The following is a 26082-nucleotide window of genomic DNA, read 5'->3' on the forward strand; positions in this document are numbered from 1 at the left end:
ACCCCGCGCGCCTGCAGGGCCTGCACCGCACATCTGGAGGTAACGGGCACGTCCGGAGGCGTGGTCTGGGGGGCGCGGCATGGGGGCGGACTCCCTGAGGCCCCGCCCCACCCTAACCCCATCCGGGCGTCCCCGGTTGCACCCGAGCGGGACCAAGCGTGACCCAGCCGCGGCCGGCCAGCCATGGAGACTGGAGCGCGGCGGCGCCCGCAACTTCTCCCGCTGCTGCTGCTGCTCTGCGGTAAGGGGGCGTCGGCCCGCACCGGAGGCGCCCCCACTCCCCGGAGTTCATGGGACCCGCGTGGACCCGCACCTTCCCGCACCTGCGCCGCCGTCCTTCCTTTCCCCCTGAGCTCGGGAGGGGCGCACAGTGACCCTGGCGGGGTCCCCAGGCTCTGCGGGAGGGTTCATCCGGGAGAAGCTGAAGGCAAAGAACTCTGGCGGGCAAGGGAGGCACAGGGTCCCCTCCGGGCTCTTCTGCCGGTGGGGTCCGGCAGCCCCCGCTCCTCCTAGTTGTGATATCCCCCCACTCCCCAGTTCTGGGGTCGCCTCAGGGTGGGCGAGAGAGGAGGCAGACCAGGTCTGGCTCCTTCCCCCTTCCGCCTAGGATGGGCTGTCGGTGAGGTAGTGAGCTCCCTGTCCTGGCATTGAGTGCCTGCCCACCACTCACAGGCGCGTGGGCGGGTGGACTCCAGACTGGATAGCTGGTCCTCCCAGGGCCCTTCAGTGTGTGGACGCCTGTGTGTGTCTTGGAACTGGCTGACAGGGGAAGCGGGGTGACTCTCTGAGCCGTCCTCTCCTAATGTCTTCTTCGGCAATAAATAAGGACTCTAGGGAGAACCGTTGCTCACAAAATGGAAATAGATTAAACTAAAAGCTTATTTTGAGGTACTTTACTAAAGAAATTATCCGAGAGAGAGAGAGAGAGAGAAAGAGAGAGAGAGAGGAGAGAGAGAGAGAGAGAGAATGTGTGTAAGGGCTGTTAGGAAAGAGTGCTTGCTGAGGGCTGGGGTCCACTAAGCGGTGACTGAGCCTAGCCAGTTCTGGGGGGTACACTGGTGATGGAGGGCCCTGGTCTGGTGGTCCCCAGTTTCCCTGACTGTAAGATGCAGCACTGGGCCTGTTTTGATGATTTGGGATTTGGTAAGGGAGGTGGGAAAAGGGTGGACCAAACTCAGTGTTCATTTTCCTTCCATTGAAGAGGTCTTGGTGTGCAGGACATGTGTGGCTTCATTTGGTGTTCCAGGGCTGGAGCCTAGGACGTGGTTGATTTTGTGTTGAAGTGCAAAGATGTGCGGCAGCTTCTGAAATCAGGAGCATGCTGATTTGGGATTTCAGCAAACTTCCAGTGAGCGCCCCTCAGGTGGAGATCTTGGTCGCTATAATGGATTCATTCTGGGAGAAGCTGAGGCTTTCCTGACCATCTCCATTATGGAACTGAGAAGGACCACAGGCTTCCGCCTGCACAGAATCCCTCCTCTTAATAATCCTGTCTCTCCCGGACCCAGTTCCTGAGGGCCACTTCTTTGTCTTGTTGTGTTGGTCCTGACTGTCCCCCTCCAATGGGACATGGGTTCATGCTCCCTGGCCAGAATGGGGACCAGGCCTGGCTTCTCAGCAGACCCTCCCAGTGTTTGCCTGGCCAGAGTGAGATTCAGAGAGAGGTAACACTTGCTTATGGTCCCAGGCGGATGTGTCAGAAGTGGGACTGGAGCCCACATCTGCCCTGGATGCTGCTGTGTCTGGAAGGAAGGAGCTGGGTGGGTTCCTCTTGAGTGAGGACTGGCTCAGGGGGACCAGCAGGGAGGGTGCTGGCCTCTGGGGCTTCTTTGAGAATTCCAAACCTTTTTCCAGAAAGCATTTGATGCTGCGCAGGGCTGTGAGGATGCGAGGTCTAGCAGTTGTCTACTCAGCAGGGTGCTTTGCTGTTTTCTATTTTAATTCAGTTCCTGCGACCTTTACTAATGCAGCCAGTAGTCCAGCCCTTGACTGGACTCTTCTGGTCTGGGTGAAAATCCCGATCATGATCCCAAGATTACAAAGCACTCACTGGCCTCAGTTTCCCAGCTGCAATGTAGATGTAATAACAGCAACCTGCAAAGGGCTGCTGAGACTGTCAGTTTGATTCCATTCAGTTCAGTCCCCATCATCTTGTGTTGGGCATGGGATTGTGAGTTGGAAGGATTCATGCTTCAACAAGGGGAGGTGTAGGAAGGCACCCACCAGTGACTGCACTGGGCCTCATGAGGCTCACTCACAGCACCCAAAGATGGAGCACCATAGTGTGTGTGCCTGTGTGTGCAAGCATGTGAACATGGTACCACCATTTTTATCACTAAATGATGTCCTGCTGCCATGTTACCTGTGGTCCCATTGATTTTGCTGAATCAAGTGGGCCCAAGGGCCGTGGCTGGATAGCAGTAACTCTGGTGAATTAAAGACTTGGAGGTGGCGGGCCGGGGGCAGTGGCTCACGCCTGTAATCCCAGCACTTTGGGAGGCCGAGCAGATCACGAGGTCAGGAGTTTGAGACCATCCTGGCCAACATGGTGAAACCCTGTCTCTACTAAAAATACAAAAAATTAGCCGGGTATGGTGGTACATCCCTGTAGTCTCAGCTACTCGGGAGGCTGAGACAGGGAAATCGCTTGAACCTGGGAGGCAGAGATTGCAGTGAGCCGAGATCGTGCGATTGCACTCCAGTCTGGTGACAAAGCGAGATTCTGTCAAAAAAAAAAAAAAAAAAAAAGACTTGATGGTGGTGATTGGCCAAGAAGAGGCCCATAGATTTTTGGCACTGGAGGTTCCTTGGAGGTTATCTGACCTCCATGCTTTTACCTACTCTTCATAAGGAAACAGAAGTCTGGAGGGTTGAGAGGAAGTTGCCCAACCACAGAGAACAGGGGCAGAGCCACCCAGAATCCACAGCCTCCCAAGGTCGACTGACCATGGCCCATGGTAGCCACTTGCCAGTCTGATCGATGCTCTTTCTGTCAAGGATGGGGAGAGCGCCTGTGTTTGATTTCCAAATGAGTAGCCACAAAAGCCCTTTCTCGCGGAAGTGCATCTGTTTGGCTGTTTATCATCTCTCGGCGTCTGGAAGTCCCTGAGACAAAAGAAACACAGGCCGGCATGTTCTTTGTTTCCCGATGAAACCAACCAAAATGGATTTCTATTTTGATTCAGTTCCTGCGACCTTTACTAATGCAGCCAGTAGCTTGATTGGCAATGACCCTCTTTTGTGGTGTTGCCAGGAATCTGTCTTTACACCATTGTTCTAACATTGGGTGGGTTGTCAGGTTTTGCTGGGAGCCCCTCAAGCCTCATGTGCACTAGAAATGAGCTTCTTGGGAGGACACTTGGTTTCTCAGGGTGCCTGCCTTGTGCAGGCCCAGGGCTGGTGCTGTCACAGGCATCCTCATAGCACCTCCATGGGCAGGGAAGTTATCTCAGAACACCTGCCTGAGGATGGCATGTGGTCCTCAAAGGCACATTTACAATCTGCCCAGGCCAGGTCCTTGCGATGGGGCATGTGGAGGTTCTGGGGTATGCAGAGATTTGGGGCATGCAGAGATTCAGGGAGGGGCATGTTGTCAGGGACCCCTCCTTCTCTTTAGATAGCTGTGTCACCTGGGTGGGTGTTTGTAGAGTCCTGGGGGAGGGGCTGGGCAATGCCCTGGCACTGGGGATGGTGTGGAATTGACGCTATCTTTGCCTGGCTCAGTGGGGGAGATCAGGGGCTCAGGGAGAATAATAGTTGCCTGAGGGTGATGGATACTTACCAGGACCTTGTCCCAGAACTGTGTTTCAGAGCATCACGGTTAATGTGAAAATGCGGCAGACGCAGGCCCTGTGTAGGGAAGTGGGCTGTAGGAACAGCCACGACTTGGGCTGGCTGCAGCAAATACCCCCTAGGAATGGGCTCTGGGGGAGAAGGCAGTGGTTCAGATTCGTTCTAACTTGCAGGATGAGGAGGAAGGAAGGAGAGGAGAGGAAACAGGGGATGTAGAGGAGGGTAAAGAGGGACCGGGGAAGGAGGAAGAAAGGAAGAAGAGGAAGGAGGGGGAGGCGGAGGAGGAAGAAGAACTGGGCTGGGTCTCGGTCTAATAGGTGACAATCAGGGCACGCTGAGGGGGGACCAGGCCAAGGGGTCCAGATCTAGGGGTTCAGATTCAGACCTAGGGGTCCAGGTGGGCCAGGCTGCAGGTGTGGGCACTGGCCAGGAGAGACAGGGTGGGGCTAGCCTGGCTCGTGCCCACTGGGATGGTGGGCCGAGCTCAGGAGACCCACCCAAGGGTTCTGAGAGAATCTGTTAGGGAATGACGCCAGGCCCCGGGATGAGGACAGGAGCTGGATGTGGAGAGCAGCTAGGCGAACCTTCAGAGTCCACGGCAGGGGCAGCTTTAGGGTGGAGGTGCACCTTAATTCTCGTCTGGCTCCACATGGTCCCTGGGGCTTGCATCCCTTGGTCACTTATGCCAGGGCTGTCTTTTCACCTGCAGGCAGGTGCAGTTGAGCAGGGTGGCAGAGGGAGGCCTTGGGAAAGTTGCTTTCTTTTGGGCCTCCATCATCCCATCTCTAAACTGAGGGAGGTGATGAAGAAGGCATGATGTTTTTCAGGCCCTTCCCAGGATCAATGCCGACCTGTACTCCAGAATCTAATACAGAGCCCAGGCTTGGCATGGGGCTTGGAAATGCTCACTGGGAGAGAAGGAAAGGAAGGTGGGGGTTGGGGGCCAGGGCTAAGTGTGGCCACTCCAGCCAGGAGCCCTCAGGGCAAGGAGGTAAGCCTTGGATGAAGCCCTGCTTGGCAGACCAAGGGTGGGAATTGGAGTGAGGGTGTCCGTCTGAGGCAATGGTGACATGCAACCTGGAGACAGCTCTGTGGGCAGGTGCCCTGGCTTTGAACCTTGACTCCCCTGCCGTGTCTCATTGAGCAGGCAGCTGACCCACCCTGCCACAGAGTTTCAGTCTTTTAAGTACCTGCCCTGTCTGGCTGTTGTAGGGCTTGGTGGGTTGGGCCACACTTAGAACAGGGCATTCAGGGAGCACTGGTCAATACTGAGGGAGGTGGAGAGCCAGGCTGAAGGGAAAGAGAAATGTGGCAAGGGTCTGCCAGGTAGGTACCACTGGTTCCATTTCTGAATGGGGACATTGAGGCTCAGGGGGGCAAGTGAGTGAGTGTCAGGGTCAGGGGCAGAGCCAAGGTGAGCACCTAGAGCCTTCTGGCTCCTGCTTGCTACTCTTCCATCCCCCGTGCCCTTACTCCTTGGAGTGTGGTCCTCGGACCTGCAGAAGGGGTTTGCAGAGATGAGTGCTTTGGCCTCCAAGCCTGCTGGACTGGAATCTACATGGCTTGAGGTCTTCAGATGATGGTCTGCACATCCGAGTGGAGACACATTGCTTTCCATCTCTCAATCCCGGACCTGACCCTACATCAGAATCACTTGGGGGTTTTAACAAACATGAATTCTTGGTTTCACACTCCAGAGGCTCCCATGCAATAGGCCTGGGCTGTGGCCTGGGTGAGCCTATTGTGCAGTCGACTCTGCTGGGTCTGTCCTATCTCTGGTGGCTGTCCTGAAAGATGACAGTGCTCAGAGGAACTAGGGATACAGCCCCCAAGCCTCAGGGCTTTCTGGGTGGGTTCATGAATGGTGGTCCCCACCAGCCTCATACAAGAATGGTTTCACTTTTGAGTCTCTTATTACTCATTGGTTCCTTCAAAGCGCTTCAGAGTCTAGAGCTGTGCTACAAGAGAACCTGGGGTCAACAGCTTGGGACCCACAGAAATGAGAGCTGCTGGTGTCCAGGAAGGAGGCTGTGGTGATGGGGGACAGTCTGATTGTAGAGGATGAGGGGCAGGTGCTGCCAGCAGCCAGAGGGTCCTGGAGCAGCAGCTCACGGGTGGGACAAGCTGGAGGCTGGGGTCAGCAGTGGTGGGAATAGGAAGTTGGGGCACGATGGAGACTAACCTTGACAGAGATTTTGTAGGTGCACCATGAACACACACAGAATCAGAATCACTCTTTTTTACAAATGGGGAGACAAAGGTCCAGAAAGGTGAAGGGCCCGGTTTGGAGTTACACAGCAAATCAGAAACTAAATGGGATGAGGTCTCTGCCTTCTGGCAGATGTACCTGTGGGGCATCTGGAGGGTGCCATGGTCAAGCTTCAGAAGGACATAGGCCTCCCTTCCTGCAGAGATGGTACAGGCTACTCTTGAAGGGACACCACCTTCAGTGCTGGCTGGTGCTTGCCCGGGATTCCATGATGTGAAGCCTCAGAGGGCCTATTTGGGTTAAGTGGGAGAGTACTGTGACTGAAAACCCACTTCTGCCTTTCTATTAGACTTTAAATAAACTCTGAAGACCTGTACATCCTGCTCCAACCTTGCTCTAGGTCTACCTTTCCAAAGTCACTTCTTTCCTTTACACCCACAAAGGTGTGTACCCCGCCCCTCCACACACAGTATACCCAGCTCCACTGTGCTCCTGCCTGTGCCCTGGACACCTCTGTTCCTCTGCTGCTCGTGTTTTCTAATAGCTTCCTGATTTTTATCTACTTGTTCTGTAAATTACTGAGAGAGGAGTATCCTCCAACTATCTGCCGGGTGCGGTGGCTCATGCCTGTAATTCCAGCACTTCGGGAGGCCAAGGCAAGGGACTGCTGGAGCCTAGCCTGGGTGATATGAGATCTTGTCTCGACAAATAACAACAACAAAAAAATTAGCTGAGTGTGGTGGCACATGCCTGTGGTCCCAGCTACTCAGGAGGCGGTGACAGAGTGAGACCTTGTCTCAAATGAAAAAAGAAGAATTCTCCAATTGTAATTGTGAAATTGTGGATTTGTCATTTTCTTCTTGTAGTTCTGTTTTTGCCTTGTGTGTTTTGATGCTGTTATTAGGTGCATAAATGTTTAGGATTGCTATGTCATCTTGATGAATCGAACCCTTTATTGTATTGAAAAGACCCTCTTTAGTAATATTTTTTGCTTCCAAACATACTTTGTCTGATATTAATATAGCCACTCCATCTGTCTTTTGATTAGTGGTAGCAAGACGTGTCTTTTCCACTCTTTTATTTTGAACATATTTGAGTCTTTTCATTTAAAGTTGGATTCTTGTTGGCAGCCTACTGTTGGGCCTTACTGTTTGTTCTTATTTGACAATCTTTGCTTCTTAGTTGAAGTGCTTAGACCATTTACTTTCAGTCTGATTATTGATATGGTTAAATTTAAATTTACCATTGTACCATCAATTCTTTTCCTTCCTTTTCTCCTTTTCTGCCTTCTTTTGGACTTAGTGTTTATTATTATTACTCCATTTCTTCTTCCTCTTGCCCTTCTCCTCCTCCTCCATCCTTGCTAATTGGATGTAATTTTTTGTTGTTGTTGTTACTCCAGTGGTTGGTTCAGGGTTTATGGTATACATCTTTAACTTACCAGTCTATCTTCAGGTGACATTACACTGATAGCCTAAGAACCTGCCATTTCTCCCCACCTGAACTTTGTGCCATTGCTGTCATACATTTTACTTAAACCAAAGTTATAAATCTCACAATACATGATTATTCTCTTTTATAGAATTTAAACATTGAGAAAAATTCTATATATTTACTTACATAGTGAAAATTTCTGATGTCCTCCATTCCTTTGCATAGGTCCATATTGGCTTCCGATAGGCTTTCCTTGTCCCTGAATGACATCCTAAGCATTACTTGTAGTTTGGGTGTGTGAGTGATATTTCCTTTCACCTTTTGTATGTTTGAAAAAGTTTTTATTATGCCTTAAAAAGCCAGCATTATTGAGATATAATTCACATGCCCCACAATTCACCCATTTAAAGTATGCATCAATATTTTTTAGTACATTCCTAGAATTTTGCAACTATCACTATAATCAACTATAGAATGTTGTTGTCACCACAGAAATAAACCCCCTACCCATTAGCAGTCACTCCCTATTTCCTCCAACCCCCTTAGCCTTAAGGAATCACTAATATGTTTTCTGTCTCGGTCTCTAGATTTGCTTATTCTGCACATTTAGTGTAAATGGCATCATATAATATGTGAGATTTTGTGACTGGCTTCTCTCACAGTAGAATGTTTTTAAGGTTCACTCATATTGTGGTATGTATTAGCACTTCACTCTTTTACGTACAAATAATATTGTATCCCATGGATATGGCACATTCTAGCCATTCATCAGCTGATGGACATTGTTTCGTCTTTTGGTTATTATGAATAATGCCGTTATGAACCTTCATGTAAAAATTTTTGTGCGAACATGTGCGGTATAAATTTAGGAGTGGAACTGTGTAGTCATATGGTAACTCTATGTTTAACATTTTGAGAAACTGCTAGACTAGTTTCCAACGTGGCTGCTTCATTTCACATTCCAATCAGCAGTAGTATATAAAGATTCCAATTTCTGCATGTCCTTACTAACACTTTTTTTTTTTTTGATACAGGGTCTCATTCTGTTGCCCAGTCTGCAGTGCAGTGGTGTAATCATAGCTCATTGCAACCCCAAACTCCTCAAGCCATCCTCCCACTTCAACCTCCCAAGTGGCTGGGGTTACAAGTGTGTGCTATCACGTCTGACTGCCTTTATGATGACGGCCGTTCTGGTGGGTGTGAGTGGTATCTGACTGTGGTTTGATTTGCATTTCCCTGATGGTTAATGATGTTGATTGTCTTTTCATGTGCTTATTGATCATTTGTATATATTTTTGTAGAAATGACTATTCATATCCTTTGCCCATTTTTAATTGGTTTATTTTTCCCTTTATTATGGAGTTGTAAGAATTCTTTATGCAACCTGGATACAAGTCTTTCGTCAGATATACAACTTGCATATATTTTCTTTTATTCTGTGGGTTGTCTTTTCACTCTCTTGATGCTATCCTTTGAAGTACAGAAGTTTTAAAATTTGATATGTCTAATTTATCTATTTTTCTTTTGTTTCTTGGGCTTTTGGTGTCATGTATAAGAAGACTTTTTCTTACACAAGGGCACAAAGATTTTCTCCTGTGTTTTTCTAGAAGTTTTATTTATTTATTTTTTGAGACAGAGGCTTGCTTTGTTGCCCAGACTGGAGTGCAGTGGCACAATCTCAGCTCACTGCAACCTCCACCTCCCAGGTTCAAGTGATTCTTGTGCCTCAGCCTCCCGAATAGCTGGGTAGTCTAAGAGTTTTATAATTTAGCTCTACACGTAGGTCTGTGATCCATTTTGAGTTAATTTTCGTGTTGAGGTGAGAAGGGTCCGACTTTATTCTTTTGCAAGTGTATATCCAGCTGTCCTAGTACAATTTGTTGAAAAGAGTATTCTTTTCCTGGTGAATTGTCTTGGTACCTTTGTAGAAAATCAATTTATCATAAGTGTGAGGGTGTATTCCTGGATTCTGAATTCTATTCCATTGGTCTATTTATCTAACCTTATGCCAGTACCATGCTATCTTGATTACTGTTGCCATGTTGTAAGTTGTAAGATTGGGATGTGTGAGTCCTACAACTTTGCTCTTTTTTTTTTTGAGACGGAGTTTCACTCTTGTTGCCCAGGCTGGAGTGCAATGGCGTGATCTCGGCTCACCGCAACTTCCATCTCCTGGGTTCAAGCAATTCTCCTGCCTCAGCCTCCCAAGTAGCTGGGATTACAGGCATGTGCCACCATGCCCGACTAATTTTGTATTTTTAGTAGAGATGGGGTTTCTCCATGTTGGTCAGGCTGGTCTCGAACTCCTGACCTCAGGTGATCCACCTGCCTCAGCCTCTCAAAGTGCTGGGATTACAGGTTTGAGCCACTGCACCTGGCCAACTTTGTTCTTTTTCATGATTGTTTTGGCTAATTTGTGTCCCTTGCTTTTCCATAGAAACTTTAGGATCAGCTCATCAATTACTGCAATGGGCCAGCTGTGATTCTGATAGGGATTGCATTGAGTTTGTATATCACTTTAGGTAGTACTGACATCTTAACAATTAAGTGTTCCAATGTGTTAACATAGGATGTCTTCCTATTTATGTAGATCTTTTAAAATTTCTTTCAACAGGCCTGGCATGGTGGCTCATGCCTGTAATCCTAGCACTTTGGGAGGCCAAGGTGGGTGGATCACCTTAGGTCAGGAGTTGGAGACTAGCCTGGCCTACGTGGTGAAACCCCATCTCTACTAAAAATACAAAAAATTATCTGGGCATGGTGGCGGGCACCTGTAATCCCAACTACTTGGGAGGCTGAGTGAGGCATGCGAATCCCTTGAACCTGGGAGGCAGAGGTTGCAGTAAGCCGAGATGGCGCCACTGCACTCCAGCTTGGGTGACAGAGTGAGACTCTGTTTCAAAAAAAAAAAAAAAATTCTTTCAACAATGTTTTATACTTTTCAGAGTGCAAGTTTTGTCCTTTTTAGTTGTGCTTGTTACTAAGAATTTTGCTATTTTTGATTGTATCGAAATTGGAATTGTTTTCTTTGTTTCCTTTTTGGATTATTCATTGCTAGTGCACAGAAATACAACTTATTTTTGTGTGTTAATTTTGTACCCTGCAACTTTGCTGAGTTAGTTTATTACCTGTTAACAGTCTCTCTGTGTGTCTGTATGTTGATTCTTTTAGATTTTCTACATCTAAAATCATGTCATCTGTTAATAGAGGTAGTTTTACTTCTTCCTGTCTAACTTGGGTGCCTTTTATTTCTCTTCTTGTTTAATTGCTCTGGCTAGAACTTCCAGTACTTATGTTGAATAGAAGTGGTGAAACCAGGCATCCTTGTTTTGTTCCTGATCTTGAAGGATAGCTTTGTCTTTCATCATTGGTTATGTTAACTCTGGGCATTTCATATATGGTCATTGTCACGTTGAGGAAATTCCATTCCATTCCATTCCTAATATATTGAGTGTTTTTTAATCACGAAAAGACATTGGATTTTGTCAAATGCTTTTTCTGCATCAATTGAGATTATCATGTGGTTTTCCCCCTTCATTCTATTAATGTGATGTATTACATGAATTGACTTTCTTATGTTGAACCACCCTTGCATTCCTGAGATAAAACCTTCTTGGTCATGGTGTATAATCCTTTTTATATGTTGCTGGATTAAGTTTGCTAGTATTGAAGGTTTTTACATCTATATTCAGAAGCGATATTGGCCTATGATGTCTTTGGTTTTGCCATCAAGATTATACTGGCTTCAGAGAATGAGCTGGAAGATGGGGAAGTGCTGCTTGTTCTATTTTCTGGAAGAGTTTGTAACAGAAATTATTTCTGCTAATTCTTCTTTCAATGTTTGGTAGAATTTGCCAGGGAAGCCATCTATACCTGGGATTATCTTTGGGAGAAATTTTAAAGTTAAGAATTCAATCTCTTTACTTATTATAGACCTGTTCAGATTTTTGATGTCTGCTTGAACCAATTTCAGTAGTTTATGTCTTTAATAGTGTCCTAGGTTGTCATAACAAATTACCATAATCTGGGTGACTTAAAACCCATTTTGGAGGCCAGAAGAACCCAGGTGTTGGGCACTCTTTCCCAGCCTTTCCCAAACGTCTGGTGGCCCCAGGTGTTCCTTGACTTCTAGTAGCACCACTCCCATCTCTGCCTCCATCTTCACACTGTTGTCTTCTCCCTGAGTGTCTTCACATCATCTTCTTTCTCTGTGTGTCTTTCTCTGTGTCCATATTTCTCCTTTTTATAAGAATATACCAGTCATGTTGGAATAGGTCTACCCAAATGACCTAGCTTTGACTTGATTACCTCTGTAGAGACCCTATTTCCAAGTAAGGTCAGAATCTCAGGTATACTAGGGGTTAGGACTTCAACGTATCTTTTTTAGGGGAAGCACAATTCATTCCATAAAAAATCCTACTAAGAACAAATTCTTACTAAGAATTTGTCCATTTCATTGACATTATCTAATTTGTTGGCATATAGCAGTTCATAGTATTTGCATATAATTTTTTTTATTTCTCTAACACAGGTAGTGATGTAGTGATGTCCCCTCTTTCATCCCTGATTTAGTAATTTGAGTCTCTCTCTCTTATTTCCGGTGAGTCTAGCTAAAGGTTTGTCAATTTGTTGATCTTTTAAAAGCTTTTTTTTTTTTTTAATGAGCTTTTGGTTTTGTTGATTTTTTTCTATTTTGTAGTTCATTAATTTCTCCTCTAATCTTAATTTCTTCCTTTCTTCTGCCATCTTTAAGCTTAGTTTGATCTTCTTTGTCTGGTGCCTTAGGGTGGAAGGCTAAGTAATTGATTTGAGATCTTTCTTCTTTCTTCTTTTTATTTCTTTTATTTTATTTTTTATATATTTATTTTTGAGATGGAGTCTTGCTCTGTTGCCCAGGCTGGAATGCAATGGCACGATCTCGGTTCACTGCAACCTCTGCCTCCCAGGTTCAAGTGATTCTCCTGCCTCAGCCTCTTGAGTAGCTAGGACTACAGGTGCATGCCACCACGCCTGGCTAATTTTTTGTATTTTTATTAGAGACGGAGTTTCACCGTGTTAACCAGGATGATCTCGATCTCCTGACCTCATGATCTGCCCACCTCGGCCTCCCAAAGTGCTGGGATTACAGGTGTGGGCCGCTGCGCCTGGCCTTATTTATTTATTTGTTTGTTTATTTATTTATTTTTAGAAACAGAGTCTTGCTCTGTCACCTAGGCTGGAGTGCAATGGTGCGATCATGGCTCATTTCAGCTTCAAACTCTTAGGCTCAAGTGATCTTCCCACCTCAGTCTCCCATTTGGCTGGGACTGCAGGTGTGCCACTATACCTGGCTAATTAAAAACATTTTATTTTGTAGAGATGAAGGTTTCGCTATGGTGCCCAGGCTGGTCAGGAGCTCCCAGCCACAAGCCATTCCACGTGGGATTATAAGAGTGAGTCACCATGTCCAGCCTTTTTTTTTTTTTTTTTAAGTATAAGTTTTTACAACTAAACATTTTTCTCTAAGTGCTGTTTTAGCTGCGTCCCTCTAAGTTTTGGTATGTTGTGTCTTTTATTTTTATTCCTTTCAAAACCATATCTAATTTTCCTTGTACAATCTTCTTTGGCTCATTGGTTATTTAGGAATGTTGTTTATTTTCTACATATTTATGAATTTCCCCAAATTCTTTCCATCTTTGATCTCCTTCTTTCTTTCTTTTTTTTTTTTTCGAGAAGTTTCACTGTGTTGCCCAGGCTGGAGTACAATGGTGTGATCTCGGCTCACCGCAACCTCTGCCTCCCAGGTTCAAGCGATTCTCCTGCCTGAGCCTCCTGAGTAGCTGGGACTACAGGCGTGCACCACCGTGCCTGGCTAATTTTTGTATTTTTAGTAGAGATGGGGTTTCGCCATGTTGTCCAGGTTGGTCTCGAACTCTGGATCTCAGGTAATCCCAAAGTACTGGGATTACAGGCATGAGCCACCACACCCAGCCTTGTCTTTGATTTCTAATTTTATTCCACTGTGGTCAGAGAAGATTATATAAACCTTTAAAATCTATTCAGGCTTTAACAAAGTCTCATGTCTTTTTTGATTTTTTTTCTTTTAAAAAAATTATTTTAGTCCAATAAAAAATTATTTTATTTATTATTATTATTTTTCAAGACAAGGTCTTGCTCTGTCACCCAGGCTGTAGTGCAGTGGCATGATCATGGCTCACTGTAGCCTCAAACTCCTGGGTTTGAGCAATCCTTCCACCTCAGCCTCCCAAAGTGATGGGATTACAGGTGTGGGAGGCTTGCCACGCCTGCCTCCATTGTTTTTGACAATACCCTCAGGCATGGACTTCTGCTCTGTTCCAAATATAGTCAATCCCTTCTGCAAGAGCTGAGGAAACATCTCTCTCTCCTTACAGCCTGCCTCTTCCCCTGGGCAGGACCTGAAACTGTATTGGACTTGGGGATAGGACAATGGCCTGCTTCTACCATAATGACATCTCTGCCCCACAAGCAGGCACCCGTGAGGGAGACTGTAGTTCCTGATTTTGGCTTGCTCCTCCCAGTGTGGAGCCTCCACCCTACCAGTGAGCTGGGGTGGGGGGTTTGGGGTCCCAGTACTCTTGGCACAGAACCTCCACCTTAGAAGTGGGGACTGGGCGGGCAGGGAACCTCAGTCCTCTAGGCCTCGTCTGCCCAGAATGAAGAGACCTCCTACAACATGGAGCTGGGAGGGATATACCTGCTTGTACCAGGGTGAAATTGTAGCCCAGGACTGGGAGCTGGGGTAGAGAGAACCTCCACTTGTGGTTGCACCCACTGGAGTACAGGCTCTACAACCAGAGCTGGGGTGTGGAGTGGGAGCAGGTTGTAGCTCAAATATCCCAGATTCTCACTATTCTTCCTGAGATGTGGTAGATTTTCTTGAATAACCTTCTTCATTTGATGTGTGCCCTTAGGATGAGCTTCTCATACCACCATCCCAGAAGGCTGTATCCCCTTGTTGAGTTTCTTTTCTTTTCTTTCGACAGAGTCTCACTCTGTCACCCAGGCTAGAGTGCAGTGGCACAATCTTGGCTCACTGCAACCTCGGCCTCCTTGGTTCAAGCGATTCTCATACCTCAGCTTCCCGAGTAGCTGGGACCACAGATGCATGCCTCCTCGTCTGGCTAATTTTTGTATTTTTAGTAGAGACAGGGTTTCACCTTGTTGGGTCTTTCTATCGAGGTTATACTTAGTTGATTTTTGATTGTGAGCTGCTCATTTTCCTTGGAAAGTTAATGATGGCAGCTATCTGGGGGCTGCAATGAGGGTGCCCCCCTCTAGAGAGGGTTTGGGCTTATTTGCTTCTGCGGGGGCCAGTCCATGGTGATCAGTTTAAACTTGGGGTTTCCCTGGGTCCATCCGGGTCATGTGAATTTGGGCTGTGAATCCACAAGAAGGTCAGCCTGTGCTTATGACCTCTCAGAGAGGGGTCCCCCTCCCTGCTCAGTGCCAGGTCCCATTCCTCCTAGTTGGCCGAGGGTGAAGAGTTATTTCTGGTTCACCTGCCTCTGAATGTCAGTTTATGGGGCCTTTCATTGGACTTCTCATCTTGGCCTTTATCCACCCCCAGTTTTCCAGGCTGGGAAGATGCGTCTGGGGCAACAAATCCATGGCCCTCTGGGTTCCGCTCCATCTAGTCTTTAGCTTGATAATTTCTTGCCATCTTGTCAGCTCCTTGATGATTTTATGAATGTATTGTTTATACTTTATCCAGTCTTTCAGTGGTTTTCAGTAGAAAGTTTGTCCAGACATCTGCCATATGACTGGACATGGACGTGTGTCTGCTTATCTTCTCTACAAGGATATAGTGAGGCTTGTATAAGGCTTTTACAAAAACCGCCGCAAGCGGTGTCCATCAGAAGCTGTGGGTGGTGCCTGGGTGTCAGGACCCTGGGCTATTGTCCAGGCTGTCGCTAACAAACTATGGGATTTTGGGTGAAGGTGTGGCCTCTCTAACATCGCTTTTATGGAAGGAAGGACACATGCCCTGAGGTGGCTGGAGGGACCAAGTGGGCTTGTCCCTGTGAGGTCCCAGCTATGTCTGTGGACAGCTGAGCAGGAGGTGGTGGGCAGTGGTTTTTACCCCCAAGTTTCCTAGTGCCCAGTGAGCCCTGATGGGCTTTGGGAAGCAGAGGAAACCCCAGCATGGAGCTGACTGCCCATTGGGGGAAAGCTAGCCTCTGTAGGCTTCTGCCACTTCTGATAGTGTGGGGAGGACCGCAAGAAGCAGGGCTGATCGTCCAGGGCACCTGCTTTCCCTTGGGGACTGTCAGCTTCTTTGCCCACAGCTCACACTGCTTCAACCACTACCATCCTGGGGTCCTCACATTCATGGCACAAATGCTGCTGTGGACCCCCTGACACCAGGCCTGAGCTGGGAGGAGGGAAGATGCACATAGTAGAGCCTCGACAGCAGGGGCGCAGTGGGGCCCAGCCGCCAAGGAGAGAGGTGAGGTGGGGGTGTTGGTGGGAGCTGTGGATTTCCTCCTAGGGAGATGGGAGTGGGCACTCCCAGCTGAGGAAGTGGACAAGGCCCAGTGAGAGCAGACAGGATGGGGAGCACCTTGCTTTGGCTGGAGGAGTGAGCCAGGAGGGTCTTGGGTGCTGTGGGTGAAGACAGCAGGCTGGCATGCACAGATGACTACCCTAGAGCTGTGTGACCCTGGGAGACCTTTCTAGGCATCAGCCTCTCCATCTGTGTAGTGGGTGTTATAGTGCCCTTGGGGGCTCCTGTGATGCCTGGGACAGGTGACAGGGGCTTAGGGGCCAGGGAAAGTACAGGCTGGGTCCTCAGGGACCTCCTGACTCCCCTGGCCTCAGCAAGCCCTCATGTGTACGGCTGGCCCCTGTCCCCACACTGGCTGCTGTTCTTGGCCCGTCTCTGGGCCACTGAATGGTATTTGCTGAAGCCGTGTTGCTTTGAGCACCTGGACCTGTCCTGCTCTATGCTCCTCCTGCTACCCGGGCAGCTCAAGTCCTCTTAGATGATCCCGATGGGGCTTGTGCATTGTTTAGCCCCTGATAGCCACTGCACCATCCCCTTCAGTGGTCCTAATGCAGCCCTGGTCATGCCCCCTTCCTGCCATTGACATCGGAGCTCAGGTCTCCTTCTGACGGTGGCTGCCTGTACACGCAGCCCCTATGTGGCCTGTGCCTCTTGATAAGACTTCCTGATACTCTGTCCTGGATCCTGCCCCATCTATTATGTGCTGTATCTTCAATCACTCCCCTAGTTGGACTGAGATCCCTATGTCTTCCTCTTGCCCCCTGGACCCCAGATGGCAGGTCCTCTGAAGACAGGAACCAGACCCTCTCCCTTTCCCCTTGTCCAAGGATCCAACATAGTTTGCAACACATGATAGCGGTGGTCCAGCATGTTTTGCTAATCTTTGGATAAAATTCACTGGGTTGATAGTGGGTACTGAGCCACCATCTCCATGTGCAGACCCTGTGGGACCATGTGAGGGACCTGTGCTACATGTAGGGATGGGACAGGTACAGAATGAGCACGTGAGCACATGGCCCTTCTGTGAAGAGATGTGAGCACCCCAGAGGCTCACTCAGGGGCCAGGGCCCTAAGTGGGGTATGTGGCCTTTCAGAGAAGCCAGGCCTGCAGCTGTGCTGATGAGACAAGTGAACGTGGAGGTCAGGGACATTCCAGGTGCTGAAAACCATGCAGAGTGGCCAGAAGGCCCTGAAAGACCTGTTCTGGGAGAGCCAGTCACTGACCCCGTGTCCAGGGGCCGTGGTGGGGACTTCACCCAGCCTGTGTCCTTGCCATCTGCTTACCCACCGCAGCGGGCCGACCACGGAGCCATAGTCTGTGTGCTTCCCATCCCCAGGGTTCCCTGGGACCTCAAGATGCCCTGGGTCCTGGGGAAGCTTGCATGGACAGAAGGGGAGATGTGAGTGCCTGCACAGGCTTCTGGGACCCGCGAGTCCCCTATCCAACTGTACCAGTTGTGACCCCCAGGGGCCCTTCTCAGTGCTGTCAGCCTCTATTCTGAGGTATAGGTTTGGGCAGTCACGAAGGGAAGAAGGTGCCTTGAGTCTGGGAACCCATGACCCTGAACAGCTGGCAAGCCCTTTTGTGTTCTCCTCTGTGGGATTCCAGTTAACACCTGTCCTCCGTATGTGCTCCAGGTGTCCTGCTGCAGGTGAGGGTGGGCTGAGCATGCCAGTTCCCTTAACCCTGGGATCTGGACCCCTCCAGCCTTCCTTTGGCCTCAGACAAGCCACTCCCTTTTGCTGGCGTCAGGCCCTTGTTCAACCAAGGGGCTCCCAGGATCTTCCCTAATGTTAGGAGTAAGCAGGCTATGCCTCTTGAGGAGTGTCTGGGGTGCTGTGGTCTGGTGGAGCAGGTCACTACACCAGAAGGTGGTCCTGTCTAAACATGCCATTTCCATATTAAAGTGACTTATTCAGCACTTGCTCAGTGCCCATGGTGAGCCACACACACGGAAGAAGATCAGACTCTGAAATGCCCACTGCTTTCCCTATTATTGAGCCAAGACTTATTGAGGGAATGAATGAATGATACATTCCTGGATGGTGGCACTAAGCATTTCAGACCTAAGTTAGCCAGCTCAACCTCCTTGTGAGGTGGGGCCTGTATCCCTCATCTTGCAGATGGGGAAACTGAGGTTGAGCTGGTAACCAGTGCAGTGTGGGTGTGAGCCAGGTCTGTCCCATGTCAATCTGGAACCATTTTCTTGTCTGCTTCTTCATGGTATTTCCTCTAGCCCAGCACCGGCTGCCGGAACACAGATGACAGGGCTGTGTACACACATGCACATGTATACATACACATACACACTAAGACATAGATGGCAGGGCTGTGTACCTACACACACACATGCACACACACCAAGACACAGACAGCAGGGCTGTGCATGCGCATGCGAACACACACACACACACACACACACACACACACACACACCCCAGACACATATGCCTGGGCTCTCTCTTGAGTATATGATGAGCGCCAAAGCAGAGGTCAGGTGAGGGAAGTTTAGGAGCAGGGAGGTCCTGTCATCTGGAAATGGGATGACCATGGAGACAGTCCCTGAAGGACAGGGGGCACTGCTCAGTGGGAGGGAGGATGTTCCCCATGGGGAAATGTGTGCAGCAAAGGCGTGAGGTGGAAGGGGAGGGGATGTTTTGGTGGGCAGAGGTTGGGCGGGGCAGTGGAGAAATCCTGGGACAAGCAGCCTGTGTCAGACCCTGAGAAAGTCCAAAGGACTCATTCCCTTTGCTGGCAACAAGAGTTCCTGCAGTGGCCTCAGCCCCTCGTTTTTCCCAGAATCAGAGGGGGGCTTTGACTGGGAGAGAGTGGTCCCTACTGGCCTGGAGCCCTCCTCTGCTGCCCCTGCAGGCATTGGGATGGTCCCCAGGATGTTCCCAGGCTCCTGGGACTCCTAAGCTGGAAGTGGAGCCTCTTTGCCAGCCCTGATCCGTCCGAGACCCTCTCACCACCTCCCAAGGAGTCTGGCCCAGGGTCTCACTGCCTGATCCCTCTCCGTGTCACTGCCTGTGAGGCGGTAAAGTGAAAAGGTGGACTTGTCCTGTCTTGGGGACAGGTCCCTGTGTGGAGCCTCCTTTCTGCACTGACAGGTAGGTCAGGGTGGAGGGTGGAGGACCCCACTGGAAAGGTCTCAGACTTGCAAATGGAGCGTTGCTAGTGAGTCCTCAAGTTATGGCCCCTCGGGCCTCCCCTGTCCTGGCACCCCCAGTGTGAATTGCAGTGGAATTCTCACGACTGTCCCCTCTCCAGGTGGGTGTCCCAGAGCGGGCGGCTGCAACGAGACAGGCCTGTTGGAGAGGCTGCCCCTGTGTGGGAAGGCTTTTGCAGACATGATGGGCAAGGTGGACGTCTGGAAGTGGTGCAACCTGTCCGAGTTCATCGTGTGAGTGCCACTGCTGGGTGTGGGATTTGCTCTGATCACAGCGCTGCCCACTGCCCAATCACTGTCTGACCGCAGCCTGACCGCACTCTACCCAAGGCCTCACCCATGCCCCACCCACAACCCACTGTAGGCTGCCCATAGCCCTTTCATGTGCTGCCCCACACTTTGCCCAGGACCCCAACCACACCCCTATTCACACTCTGCCCTTGGTTCTTGGCTCTGGCCACCCCACCCACATCCTGCTGGCACATCACTCATGGCCCCACCCGTGCCCCACCCCTGCCCACGGCATTTGTGCTTCCCACACCCACAGTGCATTCCCAGCTTCCTATCCCCCATTCCGCATTCTCACTCTGATGTTATAGCAATTCTACACTGTGTCTCTGCTTCTCCCTCTCCTCTGTTATTTGGAAATCCTCCCCATGCCTGCTTTTCCTCCTGTTCCAGATTAGTGCCATGCCCTGGGAGTGTCCAGTTCGGGGGTTCCCTGGCCTGGGGTGCCCTGTCTGGGGGGTGCTCTGCCTGGAGGGTGCCCTGCCCAGGGAGTGTCCAGTTTGGGAGTGACCTGGCCTGGGGCCGGTGCTACCCTACCCCGGGGGGGTGCCCTGGCCTGGGGGATGCCTTGTCTGGAGGGTGTTCCACCTCTCCTTCCAGCCGGAGCTGGGTGGACATTGTTATGTGTGTCTTTCTTACAGTACCAGTCACAGCTGGATCTGTTCTTAGTGGTCAGAGGACTTAGAGGAATTGGGTTCCAATGGTTTATACCAGGTGCAATTGTGGACAACACGCCATAGTGAAGGGAGGGCCCCTTGTTCTAGAAGCTTCCCAAGTTTTTTATCTCCTTACCTTCTTGGAAATCACTCATGGCCTCACAGTCCTCTGCCCCACCCCACTCCACTTCTGGCTTTGCAGTCTTGTGCCACTCCCTGGTGGCTGCTGCCAGACTCAAACTGTGCTGGCCTCATGCTTTTGCATGTTAGCACCCCAGCCTCTGCCCTCTGTAGAGACACTGACCATGGCCTTGCCCCAGGAAGCCTCCCCGGCCCTGGCCATTCTGGTGGCCCAGCAGATGGGGGCTCCTTGAGGCTGTCACATCTGCAGCCCCACTGCCTGGGGGAACTGCTTGCTGAACCAAGTGGAACGGAATTCTGAGTCTGCTGGGAAGAGGTGCTGGGATTCAGGAAAGGGTTTTGCAGGCTCCTCCTGGTCCTCAGTGAGCCTGGCCACAGGCGTGGAATGGCTCCACCCGGCACAGGTGGGGGTGGAGTCAGGGAGGAGGAGGTCACAGCTTCATAGCTTCTGGTCTCGCTCCTCTCTGTAACCTGCTAAAGCCTTGGTCAAGAGACTAAATAGAGATGTCCAGCCCTGGGTTGGGAGGACAGGAGTGGAGGCAACCCGATGGGCATTTGGAGTCAGTGAGTGAGTGGCCAAGAGCCACTGACTGAGTGCCCTTGGTGAAGTCAGACCTGATGCTGGGAAAGGGGAGCTGGGAACAGCCAGGTTGACACTGCAGAGGCCTCCTGAGACCTGGCTGGCAGCACCAGCTCCCAAGAGAGTGGCAAGAGTGGCTGAGAAGCAGTGAGGTGTCCAGAGCCCTCTTCCACCCCAGCTGGACACTGGAGGTGTATTCTTGGAGCTGGTGACACCAGGGTTTCTGGGCCTCCTTGTGTAATTGAGAATCTGTCACGGTGTCCCAGAGAGGGAGGCTGGAGAAAGCAGCTGACATGCATTGTCTTTTGCCACTGGGTCCAGGAGGGTGGTCTAGGGTAGGATTGGAGCTGTCCTTTCTGAAGAGTGAGACCAGCCAAGAGAAAGGACCTAGAAGCAGTGACCCCCCACCAACTTCTGGAAGCTCTGGGAACAAGCTCTTCTGCAGGGTTGCAGTGTCTCGTCAGCTCTCAGTCCCTACTCCCCGTCACAAGTGTCCAAGCAGCGTCCCTGGACATCTGATCTAAGGCTCTGACCCTGAAGGACAAAGACCAGAGAGATGGAACCAAGCAACCCCGGGGGCCATGCACCAAGAAGAAAACGCCAAACGTCACGACTGGTATCTTCAGAGGGCAAACAACTGTCTCTCATGTGATGAATGAGAACAAAGAAAGAGCCTTAGAAATGGAGGACGCAATAGAAGTGAAATGGAATAGAAAGGTTGGAAGGGAGATGTTGAGGAAATCTCCCCAGAATAGAAGAGAGAGAGAAGATGATTAGGAGGTCAGTGGTCAGTCCAGGTGTAACATCAAGATAGTAGGAATTCTAGAAAGAGAACTGAAGAATGGAGGGATAAAGGGCCCTTGCCAGGGGCTGAGGGCATGAGCTTGCAGCCGGCGAGGGCTTGCCCAGTGTTGACACGAGGGAGGAAAAAGTCCCGCATGGACCCTGGAATATCAGAGCTGCAGAAACAAAGGAAAACTTCTACACCTATCCAAAAGGAGGAAAAAAATGAGCTCCAGGTTGGAGATGAGGGGATCAGAGGCCTTCAGGCTCCCTACAGCAGCCCTGGAAACCGAGGACTGTGGGATGCAAGGACCTGAGAATTTCAGACTGTGATTTCTCGGCTGGTGTGCTATTTCCCGCCAATTTGTACAGTAAATAGAGAGAAACGAAAATACTGTCAGAGGTGTGGCATCTCCAGCATCTTATTCCCACATACCTTTCTCGAGCTCTGGCAGCTGTGCACCAAGATGTGGAGCAAACCACGACAAAGGAAGCTGTGAGATTTGGGGAGCAGAGCCAAGGCAGGAGAGGGAAGCCCCAGGGAGGGCAGTGCCCCAGCGTGGCAGCACGCACTGGGTGGAGGCGCCCTGGCCCACGTGGAGGGCACCCGATGCTTATCTGACACGGCGACTGCCTGCCCATGCCCTGTAGCCCAGCTCAGTCAAGAACGAAGGACACCCCTCCCTTTCCCCTGAATGTTCATTCTGCTTTGGTCCCCACTGAAGCAGGGTGGGCCTTGGTGAGCTTAGTGGAGAGGTGGCTTGCTCCCCTCAATAGGACTAGTCCACAAGACGGCCCCATTGGAGTCATGGCTGGGAAGACCGTATTCCCCAAACTCACCCATGGCCTGCCTGTGGCCTTCCCTGGGGAAGGGTCTCATTGCCCCTCGGGGCAACCGAAGTGTGTACTCCCCTGGGAACCTCCCTCCAACAGCAGCAATGGGCTCCTTCTGTACCCAGTTAAGGAGCATTGCTATGGGATTTCCAGATGCAACACTGTGTTGCCTGGGAACACACACTCAAGTGGTGAAACCTAAAGCAAGGTGGGCAAACCCCCCAGAGGTGGATCAGGGGAGAGGGAGTCTGACTGGGGGGGTTTGTCCAGCTTCCAGTCTGCTGGGTTCCTCTCCTTCCCATCCTGGGCTGTGGTGCATCTTTTTTAGGGAGAGTGCTTTCGGGAGCTGGACTGAAGGAGGAGTGGGGAGGCCCCAGATTATCCAGGGGATGAATAAATCATAAATAGTTCCCAGTTTTCTAGAGAAGCACTGAGTGTGGGCTTCTCTAGAAGTGTGACAAACATGCAGATTTTGTGGATCCACAGAGATGGGTGCTGTGCTCAGCTCTGCCCCAAACCTAACAGCTGGGGTGGGCTCACCTCATGACCTGCTCTGTGCCAGGCACTTGCTGGGGCACATGGACCTCAACTCATTTGGTTCTCTCAACCACCTGATTGGATAAGTGTTATTAAACCCACTTACAGATGAGGAAACTGAAGTCTAGGGAGGTTAAATGACATGGCCCATATCACAAAGATGGTGAGTGGCTGAGCTGGAGTTGGAGAGGCCCCGTCATGTTGGCTCTGCAACCTGAGCCTGGAGCCACTGTCCATGCTGTCTTCTGGGATTACCTCTGCTCCATGGGCTTCTCCATGTGGCCTAGCTTTGGCTGGGAGTGGGGTTTGGGAACAGCAGGGCTTTCAGTCCTGCCTCACCTCCTCTTGGGACAGTTCTGGGGCTGCCATCACTCCTCTTGCTCTGTAGACTCTCTGTCCACAGAGGGTCTTCTCCAGGGTCTGTCTGGCTCATCTCAGCCCTGGGGATGGTTGTTGGGGGTGGCATTCCCGGGTAGCAGTTCAGTGGAATGACTTCGGAGGCACAGAGGTTACCGCATATGATTCTCATCATGCACATAGATGCTGGGAACTTCTGAAGGTGAAGGCTGTTGCACGGTGCTGTTAGACGGCTCCCCAGCTCCTGGATCCGCTGGCAGGGGGTTGGGGTGGACAGCAGGCCACTGAATCTGAGGCCCTGTGGGAGAAGCAGGTCAGGGGAGATGAGGGTTTGTCCATGGACCTAGCTGTTGAGGTGCCTCTAAAGCCTGGGCATGTCTTAGGGGCTGCATCGTGCCTGAGGCCCAGGATAGCCAACAGCTCTGTACTTGGATTCGAGGCTGTTCCTTTTGCTCTGACTGTTCTCTGCCGACACTACCTGGAAAGGCACAGGTGTGTGTCTGACCTACATTCCAAGGTGCTGAGAGCCAGCCTTGGATCAGTCAGGAGTTGGTCTGAGTAACTGTACCTCGGCTCACCAGACCCTTCCTGGGGCATGGGGTTGGGAGACCAGGAGAACCCTGGGTGGAGTGGGTCAGAGTCCCCATTTCCCACCGCTTTCTGATGCTTTGGGAAATCTACGCCCAGATAATGTTCCATGCAGGAAGCAGCTCTTTCCTGTTGATGGGCCGGATCAGTGGCTCCCTCCTGGGACAGCACAGGAAGGAGGAGATGGCCTACTTTGCCATGGGGAAGCCAAGGCAGGACCCTTCACACTCCTGCATCTGTCCTCATGCAGCACAGGCATGGGGAAGTGCTGGCCCTGGACAGAGGGATTGACATCTGCGCAGGAGTTCATCTAACTTCTTCTAGAACATCCTGAATGAGTGGCTGCCACTCTAGGCCTTGCAGACCCCAATGACAGGGAGGTCATCACCTCCACAGACTGCCCATTGGACCAGGTGGTGGCTGGGAAGTCCTTTATGCTGAGTTGACCTCTGGGTCTCTGTGGCTATAGCCTTTGGTCAGCATGAGGACTGTCCAGAGCCTGTGCTGGGTGGACATGGAGCATCATGGGTGGTTTGCTGAGTGCCCTTCCCATCTTTGATCTCATGGACAGGGGGACCGACAGAACGGGGCTCCACATGTCCTGTTAGATGGGGCGAAGGAGGCAACTTCCGAGAGATGAAGAGGCAGGGACTGGGGCTCACAGGTGTGACTCCCACTTGGCCACCACCTGGCACATGAGGGCAGGCTGACTTGATTAGGAGGTGGCTTGCCCCTGGCCTCAGAGAGACCCTCCTCTTGGGCCCTTAGGGTATCCTGGATGATGAAGGCTTTGCAGGTCCAAGCGGCCGTGATCCAGGCACCCTTTGACCCTGGAGAAGCATTGCTTGGTGTGTCCTCTGGGCAGAACTGGGTAGTGCTTGGAGGTCCAGGGGAGCTGGGCTGAGACCCTGGATCCTGGGAGCTCATGGCCTCAAAGGCAGCAAGTCATGGTCAAATGGGACTGGACCCAGACCACCCTACCCATCTTCCTGGTCTCAGGTCAGGTCAGGTGTGAGGGGGGATGGCGAGAGCCTGGCTTTCACTCCCTCTGCTTTTGCAGGTACTATGAGAGTTTCACCAACTGCACCGAGATGGAGGCCAACATCGTGGGCTGCTACTGGCCCAACCCCTTGGCCCAGGGCTTCATCACCGGCATCCACAGGCAGTTCTTCTCCAACTGCACCATGGACAAGGTTCACTTGGAGGACCCCCCAGACGAGGTTCTTATCCCGCTGATCATTATACCCGTCGTTCTGACTGTCGCCATGGCTGGCCTGGTGGTGTGGCGCAGCAAGCGCACCGACACGCTGCTGTGAGGGTCTGGGTGAGATGGAGTGGGTCACACCTAGCAAGCTGGAAGAAAGTTCCCTGGGAATGGGAGAACGGATGGGTGCTGCCAATCTCCAGCTACCGTGGCCACACCCCACCTGGTCATGGGCAGACCCCTCACTTCCTGGGCTGACCTGCTCTCTCGAGGCCATCCTGCTCCCTCGAGGCCATCCTGCTCCCTGGCTGAGGCTTAGGCTATCCGCTCAAGCTCTTTGCTCATTCTAGGGCCAGTGGAGGAAAATGTGATAAGGCCAGAGCTTGTGTGCTGGGCACAGAAATCACCTGCTGCGTCCTGTGCTCTGCAGGCTGGGCCGGAGCCTCTGCCGGGAGGTTTCTTTGCCATTTCTTAGCACAGAATCCAGCCTAGTCTTAGCTGCAGTCTAGGTCCTGCTTAGACTAGAACTCCTGGCTTGACCCCATCTCTGGTTCCTGCCATGGCTCCTGCCCCAGCCCTGGCCCCTGCCTACATCCAGACAGAAAGACAGGCAGGGGCTCTTGGAAGACGTTCCATGCTGTGGAAGACGTTCTGTGCTGTGAACTCCGAGCCCTCCTGGTGGGAAGACAGCTGGAAAGGCTGGGAGGAGAAGGGAGGGGCTGGGGGGTTCCCAGGAGCCACGCGTGGCCTGCAGAGTCCATTCCATCATGATGCTGTGCCCACTATGGGCTGTGTCCGTGACCAGAGGCTGGAGTGGGAGTATGTCAGAGCCCCTCACCAGGGCTTGCTGTGCGGATGGGGCCTGGGCCTCCTTCCTACAGGGGCTCCTCTGTGGGTGAGGGGCCCTCTGGAATGGCGTACCATGAGCTTGTGGCCTCTATCTGCTACCATCTGCATTTTATCTGAGTAAAGTTACCTTCTGGAA

The 26082-nt window shown here is 50.9% G+C and overlaps 1 protein-coding gene across 2 annotated transcripts; it reads left to right on the top strand.

The window, feature by feature from the left end:
• Positions 1 to 88: 88 nt before the first annotated feature.
• On the top strand, positions 89 to 26082 carry RAMP3 (receptor activity modifying protein 3). Of its 2 annotated transcripts, XM_033194108.1 has the most exons (4): positions 108 to 241; positions 8470 to 8628; positions 19231 to 19363; positions 24954 to 26082. In XM_033194108.1, exons 1-4 carry the CDS (start codon positions 184 to 186, stop codon positions 25207 to 25209), a joined length of 606 nt encoding a protein of 201 aa, XP_033049999.1. In that variant the 5' UTR covers positions 108 to 183; the 3' UTR covers positions 25210 to 26082. The 2 variants fall into 2 exon arrangements, with proteins under 2 accessions (XP_033050000.1, XP_033049999.1); XM_033194109.1 differs by lacking the exon at positions 8470 to 8628 and having other exon boundaries at positions 89 to 241.

Source organism: Trachypithecus francoisi, unplaced genomic scaffold, assembly GCF_009764315.1.
Source record: "Trachypithecus francoisi isolate TF-2019V2 unplaced genomic scaffold, Tfra_2.0 Lachesis_group4, whole genome shotgun sequence".
Lineage (NCBI taxonomy): Eukaryota > Metazoa > Chordata > Mammalia > Primates > Cercopithecidae > Trachypithecus > Trachypithecus francoisi.